General features: G+C 39.9%; 1 protein-coding gene across 1 annotated transcript in view; it reads left to right on the top strand.

Annotated features, from left to right (window-relative positions):
• Positions 1-15,588, top strand: part of SAMD8 (sterile alpha motif domain containing 8) — a 45,876-nt gene extending 30,288 nt beyond the window's left edge. Inside the window, exons 3-6 of the mRNA XM_044662799.1 lie at positions 6,654-6,749; positions 10,018-10,135; positions 14,961-15,111; positions 15,276-15,588. Coding sequence (XP_044518734.1) covers positions 6,654-6,749; positions 10,018-10,135; positions 14,961-15,111; positions 15,276-15,580 — 670 coding nt within the window. The 3' untranslated portion in view covers positions 15,581-15,588. The remainder of the gene's footprint in view (positions 1-6,653; positions 6,750-10,017; positions 10,136-14,960; positions 15,112-15,275) is intronic.
• Positions 15,589-16,198: the final 610 nt, after the last annotated feature.

Below are 16,198 nucleotides of genomic sequence, written 5' to 3'. Positions count from 1 at the left end.
TCAGGGAAGCCTGGGACTCCAAGAGGCCAAGGAAGGGAGGGAGATCATTCCAGGCCTTTGTGAAAGCGTGCAAGGGAAGGCCAAATGGGGCTGTAGCACAAGAGCGGGTGAAGAGGCGAGGAGCAATGTACAGAAAGCCTGAAATGTAGGAGAGAGACACATTAGTTGGGAAAAGCTGTAGATTCCAAATAGAGGAGTTTCTATTTGATCCTAGAGGCAATAGGAAGATGCTGAGGCTTATTGAGAAGTTGGATAAAAAGAATGTCTTTTCTTGACTTTTCCATCATTTTTTTGAAATTTATAAAATATCATTGGAAGTTTTCAGGAATTGAATAATAAAAACAGCAACATATAAATTCTCTCAGTAGCTAAGTGCTACTTGTTATGTGTTCCTATTAGAAGCTAATATCCCGTTAGGATGTTTTACTTTCACTGACTTCTTTGGTTCCTTCACTACTGTATATTTGCTGTCAGGTTTAATTTGTTCTGCACATGTACTTCAGAGAGTTTCAGTAAATACCTTTTTTGTGGCTCGTAGCCACTGAATAGAATCAAAGCCAATGAAGAATATAGAGTCAGTAGGGACCCAGATGTTGGAAACGGGAACACAGACAAAACTATGGCTTGGTGTTTTTGCAGTGAAAATTAAGAAGTAACTGTTAACCCCACTGGCTTCCTATCACACACTTGGGTGATGTGACTAGATGACACTTCACTGTATCAACAAAATACTACCAAAGAGTTTTTATCCTTAAAATAAATTTTCTAACTGGATTTCTTATAGACCATGTGGAGATTTCACTTAAAGCAGTGTGATGTCAGGGTGGAGGGGGGGGGAGGCACAAGTAGCCATGAAATTTCCCCCATGCAACTGAAATGTTTAACAAAATAAATTAAGAATACTGTAGAACAGAAATAATATTAAACTATGGTTTTCTAAGTCCATATGCTGCCAGCAGGAATCCATTTCTTTCCGAGTTTTACACCCCGCCATCTATTGTATCTAGGCATGTGGCTATGACACCAGTGTTGAGACTATGAATTATTGCTATACCCTTGATCTGAGAGAACAGGAATGTGGGATACTTAAAACCATTTGTATCATTTAGTGGTATTTAAATTGACTCATTGCATTCCCCTCCTCACTAAACAGCAGAGGGAAAATTGCTTCTACTTCTGTGTCACTGTAGAAAAGTTGAAAACAATTTTTGAGTTCATTTAATTTGATTTGTGGTTAATCAGATTTATCTGAATTTGCTGTTTTTAGAAGCTCAATTGTTTAAACATGTCTACCAGGGTTTGACATTTTAAATCATTATCATGAATAAAAGTACAGCATACAGAGAAGGGGACATGTCTGTGGTACTGTAGTATTCCTGTATAAAATGGCCCCAAGAAGATGGGCTGCACCCCCATTCGCAGAAGGACTTTTGATGTAATTGTTTATTACCCTGACCCTCGCCCAGACTTGCCTTTTCCCCTGAAGTTTTCCTGCTGTCCTACTCAGCCAAGTTTATAACCTGAGAACCAGCCTCTACTCTAAATCTTTCTCTTCTGCCTTTCCTGTATCCCTCTTATCTTTTTCCTTTGTTCTGCTCACACAAACACTGCTGGCCATTCTAATTCAAGCCCTCCTAACCTTTGGCCAAAATGTTATAAAACATCCTTCTCATCCCCCTTCTTGATCCTTCAGACAGCCAAAGGAACTCTCTGTAGGCGCATCTCTGACCCAGCACACCTTTGCTCAGAAATCTTCAGCATTTAGCACAGCACCTGCTATCCTGCTATCGGTAGACTCTGCTTAGTAAGTGTTGATTAATTAATGGTGGCTCTAGTACAGCAGACTCCTTAGTGTTCAGTCACCCACAGTCTAGCTCCGAACCCCCTTTTTAGCTTTATTTTCTCCTGCTCTATTCACCACCCAACATTCTAGTCAGATGGAGATTCTCGAGACTTGACTACCATCTCTTGCTGCCCTGCCTGGAGTCAGGCACCATCCTTGTCCTTGTCTTCAAGTCTTAGCTCAGCTCCCTCCTGGGTGACAGCTTCCATGATCTCCTTCTTTCCTTCTCAAAATTACTTATATCATACTTGTATGCATTGCTAGGGACTATAGCTACAATTTTCTGTAGGTAGCTGGGACTTGCGGTGGGGGGGGAGGGGTGTCAGGCTTCCCTGGTTTCTTTATCAGCTGTTCCACTCTCCCACCACCACCACCAACTCTCTGCAAAATCTATAATGCTTTAACTGTGGGTGGTGGACTCTGAGGCATCTGGAGGGGAAGTGACTTGCCCAGGGTCACTTCCCAGCTTCTGAGTGTCTGAGCCTGAGTCTGTTCTCTCCTTTTCTCACTTTTCCTGCCCCCTTTCCTCCTTTCTGCCTAGATTTACTTTTTATGTCCTTTTAGCAGAAGAGAAGAAGTTCCTTGAGCAGGAACTGTTTCCTTTTTCATCTTTGTATTTCTAAGAGCAGATCATGGCACTGCACATCTAGTAGGAACTGACTAATGTTTGGTGAACTGACAAAATGGAGACTATTCAGAGTAGGGTAACCCACATAGCAAGGGGCTCTCGAGACCAGGTATAAAGAATGAGTGGAAGGGGACAGCCTGGAGATGGGACGTCCTGGGTTCAAATTTGACCTTAAGTACATCCTAGCTGAGTGACCCTGAGCAACTCACTTAACCCCTATTGCCTTGTCCTTCTTGCTTTTCTGCTTTGGAACCAGTACTTAGCATGGATTCCTAAACAGAAGGTAAAGGTTAAAAAAAAACAAAACAAACGTGGTTTAGGAAGGATAATGGCGGCTGTAGTAATCTAAAGGGTGTCTGGAGGGTTGCCAGCTAGTTAGATTTGTTCTTAGGGGGTGGGGTCGGTGAGTGAGTGACAAGGATAAAGCTGAGACTGATGGTGGAAGGCAGTTCCTGGTTCAGATAAAGAAAAACATTTTAACAAATGAAATGATCCAAAAATACCTTGAAAGAGGTAATGCTTCCCCCCACTGGAAGCTTTTAAGCGGAAGCTAAATGACCACTTAAGGGGCTATTTTGGATGTTTGTGATTTGGCTGGAGATTGAGGAGGTGACCTTTGAAGTCCTTTCTAGATTCTGGTGGAGAGAACGAGATGAGAGAAACAATCTGAGAGCAGCTTAATATTTGTCAGCAATTGAATTGCCATTCAGACCCGCTCAGATGTGCTCTAGGCTAGAGCAAAAGAATGGGAGTAGTCAGCTTTTAAGATTCTCAAAAATAATGTTGAAAATACTGTTATCAGGGCAGCTAAGGGGCATAGTAGATAGAGCACCAGGCCTGGAGTCAGGAGGACATGGATTCAAATCTGGCCTTAGATAATTCCTAATTGTGTGACCCTGGGCAAGTCACTTAACCCTGATTGTCTAGCCCTTGCCACTCCTCTTTCTTAGAATTGATACCAAGACAATTATTTATTATTGTTTCTTCAATTGTAATAATACTATCTGTTTTATTACCTTTAATACTTTTTAAATCAAATATTTTTCCAATCACATATAAAAACAATTTCAAATATTAAAAAAAAATTGAATTCCAGATTCTCTCCCCTTCCTCTGCAATATATATTGTGAGCTGGTGGTATAAAGATTGAAAAATGTTAAATGATTTCTAGGTTCTTGATAGTTCTTGGGGGCCAGTAACTTAAAATCCTGTAGATCTGGGAAAGGTTTCAGGGAGAGACTGACAAAGTAACAACAGGGTTTTATTATTTAACTGGGACCAGTTAAGGGAAGGGAATGGGATGATCTGACTGGTAGAACTGAATTCCCTCCCACCAAGGTTCAACAGATTTCTATACTGGCGCCTCTACCTAACTTTACAGAGCTGCCTAACTCTATCCTATCCAGAATTTTCCCCCTTTGATAGTATTTAGGGGTAAGGGAAAGCTGGAAGGTAAAAGCAGGTCCACTGGGTGGGAAGGAGATCTCACAGCTGTTGTCCCTCAGGGTCTGTCAGGAGTCCAGTAGGGTCTCAGCTCTTTAATCCAAAGGGGAGGGAGCAAGGCTCTTGACTACACCATCCGCCAGCGTCTCACCAAAACTCAACCTCTTCCTGGCCAGCGAAATCTTGATAGATGATCCACATAAGACCAGGGTATCCAAAGAGAGCTAAAGTCCAGGGACTAAGTGCCACTCCAGCCAGTCACTGCCTCCAGAGTTCTGGAATCCTTTCTCTCTGCCTGTCACCTCACTTTCCCTACAACAGCTACGACCCTTTTTTGAGAAGGCAGGCATTTTAATATAGGTTATACATGTGTGGCCATACAAAACATTTCTCTTTTATATTGTGAAAGAAAATATAACCCCCCCTCCAAATTTTAGAAAGTAAAAAGTTAGTATGTTTTGATCTATATTCAGACTTGCATCAGTTCTTTCTTTGGAAGTAGATGGCATTTTTTCATCTTGAATCTTGTGGAATTGTTTTGGATTTCTGAGAATAGCTAAGTCATCTTACAATATTGCTGGCATTGCTTAATATACTTTGAATCAGCTTCTTTAAGTTTTCCATTGAGGTTTTTCTTTTTTTTTTTTTTTTTAAACTCTTACCTTCCGTCTTGGAGACTCATGACTTTTTTTCATGATTCTCTTGTATCACTCCTATTTCTTTTCCCAGTTTTTCTCCTCCACTCTTAATTTGATTTTCAAAAATACTTTTTGAACTCTTCCAATAATAAGTCTTTTTGTGTCTGAGACCAATTCACCTTTTTCTTTGCATGTAATCATTTCAACTTTGTTGTTCTCTTCTCCAGTTATGTTTTGGTCTTTCCTGTCACCATAGTAGCCTTACACAGTCAGGTTATTTGCTCATTTTCCAGCCTTTTCCTTGACTTTCAACTTAAAATTGGACTGTTCCCAGAGTGAAGCCAGCACTATCCCAAGCTTCAGGTTTTTGGTGCTGTTTTCAGAGTTAATTCTTTGAGGGGCCTGGGGAAGTCTGCATTTTCAGTTCTTCTAAGGTGATATGATCTAAGAAGAGGGGCAGTTGTTGTCTCTTGCCCATGGGGTGGTCTGGGAGCCATTTCAAGTGCCTTTTTCTGAGCTGTGACCAGGATTCCCATTCCCTGTGGCTGGGAACTCTAGTACACAAGTGCTCCTCCTTGCAGGGGTGGGACTCTGGGACCCAGGCCCGAGGCTTGGATCCTCCTGCACCCAGTGCCAGCAGAAGGGCCCCTGTAATCGTCTTACCTTTACTGTCTGTGGGCCAAGAGCTTTGGAAGTGTTGTCCCTGCGGTTCAGTAGATCTGTCCCCCCCAACACCCTCGCCCCCAGGGCCTGGCCTATACCAGACCACACTACTCCAGTGATAGTGAACCTTTGAGAGACTTAAGTGCCAGACTCCTCTCCCTCCACCTTGGGCCTCCCCTCCCCATTACTCAGCCCAGATAGGGGAGGGAGGAGGTGCTCCCATTGGCTGCTGGGCAGAGGGGCAGGTGATGAGAGAAATGTCCTCAGGAGCCTGGAGAGGGGGAAGGGAACAGCTGCCCCGAGTTTCTAGCAGGTGAGACAACAGGGTGCCCACAGAGAGGGCTCTGCATGCCTTTTTGGGCACATATACCATTGGTTAGCCATCACTACTCTACCCTCACCCCAGGCAGACACATCTTTCCTGGCAACCTTGATAAGCTTTCTCGGATGGAAAATGGTTTCACTCAATCCTTTTATTGATTCTGCTGTTCCAGAGTTTCTTTTGAGACATTATTTTAAAATTGTTTGGATGGGAGAGCTCAGGTGAGTCCCTTGTCTTTATGCCATTATTTTGGCTCTGCCTACTAATACTTTTTGAAGAACTAAAAATAGGAATCAATATAACTGAATAGATACTCAGTTTTTTCTCTCAAGCTTTTTTAACATGCATAACAAACTCCCACATGGAGCCATGCAGTCCCATAGTGCTTTAAGGTACAATTGCATTTCCTTATATTAGATGATGCCTGTGGCAGTGGGGATGGTGGTGGTGGCTGCAGAACTAGGCAGTGGGGGGAGGGGGGATGATAGTAGTAGAAATGGTTAGCAGCGTATCACTTTGGGACTTCTTTTTTTACTAGGAAAACTTACTTTTAAAAGTTTAGCCATTATGCAAATAGTTATTTTTTTAAAAAATTATACTAAAATCCACTTGATTTTAGAGATTTTCAAGAATTTTTAAAGTTCCTAAAGATAACTACCATCACTCATTTTTTAGTGTGTGTGTGTTTTTTTAAGACTGAACTACAAAGTATTTCCAGTATTTGAGACACTTTTTAAGCCTGTGTCGTTTTTTTAACCCTTCCCTTCCATCTTAGAATCAATACTGTGTATTTGTTCCAAAGCAGAAGAGAGAGGTAAGGATAGGGATTAAGTGACTTGTCCAGGATCACACAGTCAAGACATATCTGAGGCCAGATTTGAACCCAGGACCTCCCATTCTGAGGTCTGACTCTCAATCCACTGAACCACTCACTTAGCTGTCCCTGAAGCCTGATTTTTCTTCTTTGAGTACTAAAAAGGAGCCTTCTTCCCAATATTAAAGGTGAAAATATATTAGTCCACTTTAAAATACCGCTTTCAGATTCATCCTAGTATTTAAAAAATCCATACTCATGTTCCTCTGTGCATTCTGATTCTCTCCTTACTTCTTTTTCAGTGTTCCTAGGATCCCATGGGCCTTTGCCATGACAGAAGTGTGTGGGGTTATTCTCTGCTACATCTGGCTGCTGGTGCTTCTCCTTCATAAGCACAGGTACTTCTTTACTCTTGATTGCAAGTAGTTTAACATTTTTACTTTTTAGAGACTGTTTTGTGTTCTTGAGTCATTTCAGTCATGTCTGCTTCTTTGTGACCCCACTTGGAGTTTTCTTTGTAAAGATACTAGAGAGGTTTCTCAGTACCTTCTCTAGCTCATTTTCTTACAAATGAGGAAATTGAGGCAAACAGAGTTAAGTGACTTGCCCAGAGTCACACACCTAGTAAGCATCTGAGGACAGATTTTAATTCAGGAAGATGAATCCGCCTGACTCCAAACTGGACATGCGTGTACCACCTAGCTGTCCAGAAACTATCTAGAATCTAGATCTTTATAAACCTATCCAGACTCCTCAGTCTCGCCTTATTGTTATGTTAATGAACCTGTTTTACATTCTTAAAGCTTTATTTCCTCCCATGCTTCCTTTTATTTCTTTTTAACCCTTAACTTCCATCTTAGAATCAATACCATATATAGTTTCCAAGGCAGAGGAATGGTATAGGTTAAGCAATTGGGGTTAAGTTATGTTTAAAAAAATATTAACACAGTGTGATATAATTGAGAGGGATATAATTTGTATGGGAGTTATTATAACGGTTAGATGAAAATGAAATACTGTCTTCATACTTGGAGGTTTCTCCCCTTAGAGTTCTGGTTCAAACTGTGGTCACCACCTGTCTCATCACTTGCTTATTTTTGACAGCGAACTTTGTTTTCTTTTATTTATTCTCTTTTTTCTTTTCTTTTTAAAATTTAAAATATTTTTCTATGGTTACATGATTCATGTTCTTTCCTCCCCCCCTCCGAAAACTATTTATTCCCAATCAAGGAACATCCCCTCATTTTCCAATTTTTTGCCACCATAAAGAGCACAGCTATAAATATTTTTGTCCAAGTCTTTTTCCTTATCTCTTTGAGGTACAAACCCAGCAGTGGTATGGCCAGATCAAAGGGCAGGCATTCTTTTAAAGCCATTTGGGCATAATTCCAAATTGCCCTCCAGAATGGTTGGACCAAGTCACAACTCCACCAGCAATGCATTAGTGTCCCAATTTTACCACAACCCCTCCAACATTTACTTCTTTCCTTTGCCGCCATATTGGCCAGTCTGCTAGGCGTAAGGTGGTGTACCTCAGAGTTGTTTTAATTTGCATTTCTCTAATCAGGAAGGATTTAGAACACTTCTTCATGTGCTTATTGATAATTTTGATTTCTTCATCTGAAAATTGCCTATTTATCTAGAGACTTTGACCTTTTGTCTATTGGGGAATGGCTTGATTTTTTGGTTTGACTTAGTTCCTTATATATATATTTGGGACAAACTTTGTCTTCTTTAGAGGAGAGATAAATCCCTTTCAAAGGCATTAATTTACATTTATATAAAGAATATTCCTTACTGATGAGATGCCATACTGAAGTACATATTTTTCTTTGGTCATTGAATTTTTAAGTCATGTATAAGTAAACAAAGCACCACTATGAGGCTGCCAACTATTGTAACAAATGAAAAGCTAGTAAATAATGTATGCTTATTTCTCTGGGCTTTTTTTCCTTTTCACAAAGAGAAGAAATATGAATCTTTTCTGCTTTAAGGAGTTGAGGAGTGCCATTTTCTTTGGGTTTGAAAGGACAAAAAATAGCATACACGCTGATATATTTTGCTGTCCATATAACTATGGAACATTTGGATAAATTAATCTTCAAAACTTTCCCTCACTTAAGGTAAATCACAGAAACACTTTGGATCTAAGGTAGCAGCTATTTTTGATCTTTTAAGACTTTTGAAAAGTAATATAGTGAGCAAGGGACTGAATTTGGTGTAGATAGCTTTGTGATCTTGAGCAAATCATTATAGCACCTGGACCATGGTTTCCTCATCAGCAAAATAGATTGCCTGGATTAGTGATGGCGAACCTTTTAGAGATGGAGTGCCATGCCCCTCCCCCTCACAAAGTGCTGGCACCCCCTACCCCCTTTACCCAACACGGGAGGGAGGAAGCACTCCCATTGGGCTGCTGGGTGTAGGGGCGGGTGAAGTGAGGAGTGTCCTCAGCGAGTGTAGAGAGGGGGGAGAGGAGTGACCCGAGCACTCTCCAGCTCTGCCACCTTTGAGCTGCCCACCTTCCAACGTGTGCTCCCATCAGGCTGCTGGGCAAGGGGTGGGGGATGTGAAAAATATCCTCAGGCACCACCGTGGAGAGGGTGAAGGGGAGCTGCTCCACCTAAGTCCCTCTGGGTGGGGGAAGGGGGGGACGTGCCCCCAGAGGGCCCTTTGCATGCCACCTTTAGCACCCGTGCCATGGGCTCGCCATCACTGGCCTAAGTAATCTCTAGGACTCTTTTTAGTTCTAATACTATGATTCTAGGAAAGTAGGCAGTACCTAATAAAGTCTCAGTTTCATGTACAATTCTCTTTTTTCTATTCTATTGTATTTACAAAAATGCCTTTTTTGGGTATTTGTTAGGTTTATAGTAAAAAATTTAATTTATAAATCTCTTGATTCTGCAACTATCTCTTCTTGCCATATCCATTCTGAACACAGCTCTGCCCCATTTTGAAAGTCTGGTGTTTTACTCTGGGTGTTCCTTAGGGCAGGGGATGGTGCGAACATCTGTTGCATTGCTCCTTTTCACTTCGACATTCCAAAGCCATAGAATCTTCATGGACTTTTACAAAACCACCATCAGAATCAGAAGTTCTGTGAGAAACCTCAGAAGGTTGGGAGTCACCCGGCACCGTACTAGACCCAAGTATCGGTGTCGGGTATTATTGCGGCTTGATGGGGTCCTCTGGTCAGACCCAGGGCTGTAATCGCCTGTACCAAGCAGTACTTGATGGGAGTCAGACGTGGTCGGGTCCAATTCTTCGTGACTAGTTTTCTTGGCAGAGATGCTGGGGTGGTTGGCAGATTCCTTTCCCAATTCATTCCATAGATAAGGAAACTGAGGCAAAAGGGTTGAGTGACTTGCCCAGAGTCCCACGGCTGGATCTTCCTGTCCTCTAAGACCAGATGATTTCTATCTGTCTCTTCCATAGGTAAGAGTCCAGGATTTCTTGGGGCAGACAGTGGACCTGGGTTCAGATGTGGCTGCAGAAAGTTCCTGGCTATGTGACCTTGGGCAAGTCACTTTACCCTGTTTGCCTTATCCTGGCTGCTCTTAAGGATTAAAAAAAAAAAAGTTAATGATTTTTTTAGATAGTTTTTTAGATAGGCATTTTAACTCCATTTCATGTTTTCTCTCTTTTTGGATGCTCTCTTGACAGGTCAATACTCCTTCGAAGGCTTTGTAGCCTGATGGGCACTGTGTTCTTACTTCGCTGCTTTACCATGTTCGTGACTTCCCTCTCGGTGCCAGGACAGCACCTCCAGTGTTCAGGAAAGGTAATGGCCGCATGGCTACCCCCGCCTTCCTTTTGATAGTAGTGTTGGTTTGATTGCAGTGTTTGGAACATTTCTGGCTCTGCTGCTTATCATATGTTAATAAATGGGTGTTTTTCAATATTTGCAATGTGCAAATAACCAAGTGGGAGAGACCAAACAAATGTCAAGAAATTAGTTTGTCAAGTGATATCAGTATCAGAATTTTTAATACTATTTCACCATTTATGGTGGCTTTGAAAAGTAGTTCAAAGATCTGCTCATTCTTCTAGCCAGTGAAATACTATGGTTGACTTATTTTGTAAAATGCTCCTTGGATCCTCACTTTGGGATGAAGGCTTCCAGGATTAGATCACAAAATAAAGATACAGTGTACTGAAAGGTACAGGGACTCCAGAGACCATCTAATCCAACTCCCTTGTTTTATAGATGAGGAAAATGAGGCACATGGAAATTAAGTGGCTTGCCCATGGCTATGTGGGTATTATCTACCCAAGATACTAACCATAATTTGCTCTCGTTGCAAGGTTATCTGGTTCAAACTCCCACCAAATGCAGGAATCCTTTCTGTTATATCCCCGGCAGTGGATTACATCTAGCTCTTGCTTAAAAACTTATAGTAACGGGAATTTCAGTACTTCATATTCCGTTTTTAGCTAGCTTATGATTCCAGAAAGTTCTTTTTTAGAATGAATTATGTTATGAGTCCTAACTATAATTATTCGGCGGTGCAAAAGTAGAACAGGCTGCTTAAAGAAGTAGTGGGTCAAGCAGACTTTTTTCACTTTCTTAATTTTTTTTTCAAGTTTCCTTCCGCAAAAATGATTAAAAAAATGGGAAACTTATTTTATACAATTGCATATGTAAAATCTATGTGAGATTGTTACTGTCTCAATAGAGGTGGGTGTAGGAGTGAGAAGGAAGAGAGGGGAAAAAATTCAAGACTTGATATTCTTTGAAAAATGTTGGAAACTTTATACATGTAATTTGGAAAAAATTACATTTAAAAAAAGAGATAGTGGGTCCTTCTTTAGGATCTTCTTTTTGATCTTCAAGATAGTCACTTGTTTGGAATGTCATAGAAAGAATTCTTGGTACTGAATGGTCTCTGGTCATACCTTTAAATCATTTACTATGATCCCAGAGCCTTGGATACAAGTTATAATTCTACTACCAACTAGCAGCATGACTTTAGAAAAGCCAAAGAACTTCTCTTCTGTAGTACTCACATGTACAGAGAGGTGGGAATTGGATGAGATTACTGCCAAGATCATTTCTAGCTCTGATTGTCTGTGAGATGATGGAAACCTGCCTCCTTGTGACATTTATATCTGTCCTCCAGAGGCAAACACAATGAATATAATTCTTCTTCTTCTACAAGATAGCCTTTGAACAGTTTGAAGTCAGACAGATATCAATGCCCTCTTTTTCTCCTTTCCCTCAGTCTTCTCTTTTCCTGGGTTAAACAACCCTAGTTCCTTCTAATTATTTTTCATTTCACTGTTTCTGGACCCTTTTCAGGCTTGGGTAACTATCCTCTGGATGTATTCTCATTTTGTCAATGCCACTATTAAAACCTGGAAGCCCAAATATAACTCAGTAATCTAGATCTTTCACTAGTGAACTGAATTTGCCAGTTTTCATTTGATTATTCTAGTATATTATAAACATGGCCTTTGTGTATTTCCTTGTGGATTGGGAAGAATAGAAGTACAGAAAATAGTTAATAAACATAACCTTTTATGTTTAAATTTTTTTAAAAGAGAGATCTTCTAAAAACATTTATTTGTTGTTGTATCTTATGCTAAATTTAGACCAAAGAGATAGTCTCCTTTTCTAGATACTGTGTTTAATGGATTATTGCATATTTGATAGGGTTTGAAGTATATGCAGAGTGTTAGAAATATTTTAAATTCTGATTCTTCTGCTCTTATTTAAATATTAGAAGAGATGAGTAACTGAAGCACCAAAAAAGATAAGAGTTAAGAAACTTTCTATAAGTTTTAGGAGGCTTTAATTACCAAGTTAAAAGGATAAAAGTTTAAGCTCTCATTTAGCAATTAGATTAACTAGGGAGAACTTAAGAGGTAGTCTTAATATACAGAGAGAAGAGAACTTGCTCCTGGGAAAGACTTAACTAAAGAATTAATTCTTTTTTTTTGTTTGTTTTAAACCCTTACCTTCCATCTTAGAATCAATATTATATACTGGTTTGAAGGCAGAAGAGTGGTAAGGGCTAGCCAATGGGAGTTAAGTGACTTGCCCAGGGTCACACAGCTGGGTAGTGTCTAAGGTCAGATTTGAACCCAGGACTTCCCATCTCTGGACCTAACTCTCAACCTAGCAGCTCCCCGAAGAATTGATTCTTAAGGAAATGGGAAGTAGTGTAAAAATACTATAATGTGTGTTCCAAAGAAAACTTTTAAAGTGCCTCAACTCAAAAGCCAGTCTCTCTGTCTCATGCCAATAACGTATTAACCAATTTTGTTATATATGGAAGCTTCTTTTTTAATCTACCCTTAATACTGTTAATTGTTCTGAGTTTTATAACGTATTAACCAATTTTGTTATATATGGAAGCTTCTTTTTTAATCTACCCTTAATACTATTAATTGTTCTGAGTTTTGCTATAACCTACTTTTTGACCTAGATTCTTGTGTCACTCATTTTAAAAATAGGTAATTAAAAGGGCAAAAGGATCAAATCTTTTTTTAAATTTGTTATTTTTAGTTACATGTAGAAGCAATGTTTGACAATTGTTTTCTGACATTTTAGGATTCAGATTTTCTCTCTTCCTCTCTTCCCACCCCCTTCCCAAGGTGATAAATAGTCTGATATAGGTTATACCAGTGCTTTTGTGCAAAACATATTTCATATTGCTCATGCCATGACAGAAGACACACATTGCACATATAGTAAGAAACTCACAAAGGAAATAAAGGTGGGAGATGGTATGCTTTGAAAAGCAAACCTTATTATAGCAAATCCATAGTTCTATTATAAGTGTATTGCCAACTGGTAGTCTAGAACAGTAAGTAAAGACCAATAGAAGAGCTAGCCTCAGAATGAGGAAGACTGAGTTCAAGTCCTACCTGTGAAACACAGCTGCGTAACAGTAGGAAAATCATTTAACCTTTCTGTGTCCCTAGACAGCTCCTTAAGACCATAAATTCCAGATGAGATGCCAGTCTGTATCATTAGGCAGGATTCACTGTAGGTTTAAGCTGTAAAGTTAGATTGCTAGAAATAACATCACTGCCCTTGGGGAGAAGGAAGAAAACAGAACGTTTCTATGGAAGAATCGAGGCAGTGAGTTAGCCATCAGAGACTGCATCCAATACAGGGAAGAAAACCCTGAAGCAGGTGCCTACACCTGTCTGTCTTAGTGCTTCCTGAAGTTTATAATAATATGAATCTGGACGCCTTTTCTGGGGGAAGGTGGCTAGAATGTTTAAGGTGGAAAGAGATAAAGGGAACTGGAATGAATGGTCAGAAAAACATGTATTAGATAGGTACTTTCTGTGAGCCAAGTATTGCCTGTCCCTAAGCAAAAACAAAATTAAGACAGTCCCTTCACTCTAAGAAAGGGAGTCAGCACATCAGGGAGTGGCAGACAGAGATGGATGTTTTGGAGTGGGGATTTACAAAAGATGGTGAATAGAACAATAGGGTAGTTGATTTAAATTCTCCTACTTATAACAATGGCAGTATCCATTTGATCATGGATTCATAATTAGACAGTAGGAAGGAAGATGAGGGGAATGGAATGGGAAGCATGCATGGCTTGGATTAGAGATAATAATGGGGAATGGAGCATTCTTACCAGGCAATACAGCATAGGCATGAGATGTGAGGTCGAGACCTGAGCGGGTCAAGTCTCTTAGGAGTACCTAGTATCAGAAATGTGGTCGAGGGTCAGTGCTTTAAAGGGCTCCGTGACGTGGCAAATGTCAAGAAGGTGGCCAGAGAAGAGATTAATTACTGCTTTTTAGTTGTCGTCGCTTGCTGCCTCTCTTTGACTTGCTAACTTTCCCCAGCTATTTCACTTCTTTCCCCAAAAGTAAATGCTGCTGCTTCCCTAACTTCAAAACAAGACAGAAGATGTAAACACTGAGTTGAATTGAAAGCTAGTGAGTTAGCAGTGTTAACAGAAATTGAGAATGCTCATGATTAGAGGATATGATGAAACTTAAATTAGCCTTATTCCCCATGAGTTCTTGGGTATCAGCTATAAAGGTGAAGTTTGAAGCAGACTAGAATGGTAGTCAGCCATTACTGAGCAGAAAAAATAACACTGCCACTAGTCATTGGTATTCAGTAAATAATACTGACAAAAGAGGCTTCTCTGATCAGTAGCTAGCCTTGCTCATACAGCTCACTCAGATATCAGAAACCTTTTCTTTAGAAAGATACTATGACTAACCCTTCCTTAGGATGAATTAGAATGTGTCTTTTGAGTATTCCTTTATTAATAGATTATATAAAGTGCTCCCACTATGCCAATGGCCAGGCTTTGAAAAATATGTTAGTCCTAGTAAACTTGAGTAGGGGCGTTTGATCTATAGTGAGTGGTTTGAACTGTTGATTGGCTTAACACATTTTTAAATTGGTAAATTAAGTACAATTAGCTAAGTGAATTCTTAGGTTCGACTGGAACCAGACCGAATCAAGTCATTTTTATTTAGGGGTGTCATTTATCCTCTGAATCATTTTGAGTCATTCAGCAGTTGAATTTTGTTGAGAATTTCCTGTGGGAAATTCTTTTCAAGAATCTTCAATCATCTTTTCAAGCATTTAAAGTGCTAATCCACGACTTTCCTCATTCTAGCTCTATGGCACTGTTTGGGAGAAACTGCACCGAGCCTTTGCCATATGGAGCGGCTTTGGCATGACCTTGACTGGAGTACACACTTGTGGAGATTATATGTTCAGTGGCCACACAGTTGTCCTGACTATGCTCAATTTCTTTGTTACTGAATGTAAGTATCCATCTTCTGCCATCATGACATTATTCTGTGAGCCTTAGTGAAAGTTGGGGGTGTCTAAGTAGCCTGTCTGGGGAGAAAATGTGTTTATAAGCTGTTTTGTGAAATATGTGTTGAAGATTTGCTTGTGGTCTTAAACTGAAATTCTTTCTTTCCAGATACACCAAGAAGCTGGAACTTCTTGCACACTCTGTCGTGGGTCCTCAACCTCTTTGGAATCTTCTTCATTCTGGCTGCACATGAACATTACTCTATTGATGTGTTTATTGCCTTTTATATCACCACAAGACTCTTTTTGTATTACCATACTTTGGCCAATACTAGAGCATATCAGCAGAGTAGGAGAGCAAGGATCTGGTTTCCTATGTTTTCTTTTTTTGAATGCAATGTTAATGGTACAGTACCTAATGAGTATTGTTGGCCTTTTGCAAAACCTGCAGTAATGAAAAGATTAATTGGTTGAAGAATGTGTCTTTGTAAAGGGTTTATGATCAAATATACAGAAATGGTTGGAAAACTAATAACTTTATTTTTTCCCTCTTGTGTTTCTGAATACCTTGTTTTACTTGGCTTGTTAATTGACAAAGTGGAGATTTCTTGTGCTTAGCAAGGTTAGGGTTGTAAAAAGCAAGCCAAGTAGTCATGAGTAGTCAAGTACTCAAGTAGGCATTTGAACAGAAAGTTCAAATTGTCTTTTTCCTTTTGGGGGAGGGGCAGGGAGGAAAATTTCAGATTTTGTGTTAGTATTTTGAAGTAGGTATATTTCTTGTTGAAAAGATTTCTGCTGATTACTGGCATGACTATTCAAGAAATAATATTTTGTTGAAGCTGCTACTGGTCATCTTCAAAGAAAAAATCTATGAGCAATACTTGTCATTTAAGCAGATCTTTCTCTTTCTCTTCCTCCTTCCCTCCCCTCCTTCCTCCTTTTCCCATCCCTCTCCCTTCCCCATATATATAAATACACACACACATATATGTTTAGAAAGTGTAATTCTGAAGAATGAATAAGTTTTATCAGCTAATAGCTACCTTCTGAGTCCACCATCTTTGAGAAGATAACTGTGTTACACCAAGATGC

Source organism: Gracilinanus agilis, chromosome 2 (genome assembly GCF_016433145.1).
Source record: "Gracilinanus agilis isolate LMUSP501 chromosome 2, AgileGrace, whole genome shotgun sequence".
NCBI classification, from domain to species: Eukaryota; Metazoa; Chordata; class Mammalia; order Didelphimorphia; family Didelphidae; genus Gracilinanus; species Gracilinanus agilis.
Note: the sequence above shows the minus strand (reverse complement) of the source record. Positions and strands in the feature narration are given on the sequence as shown.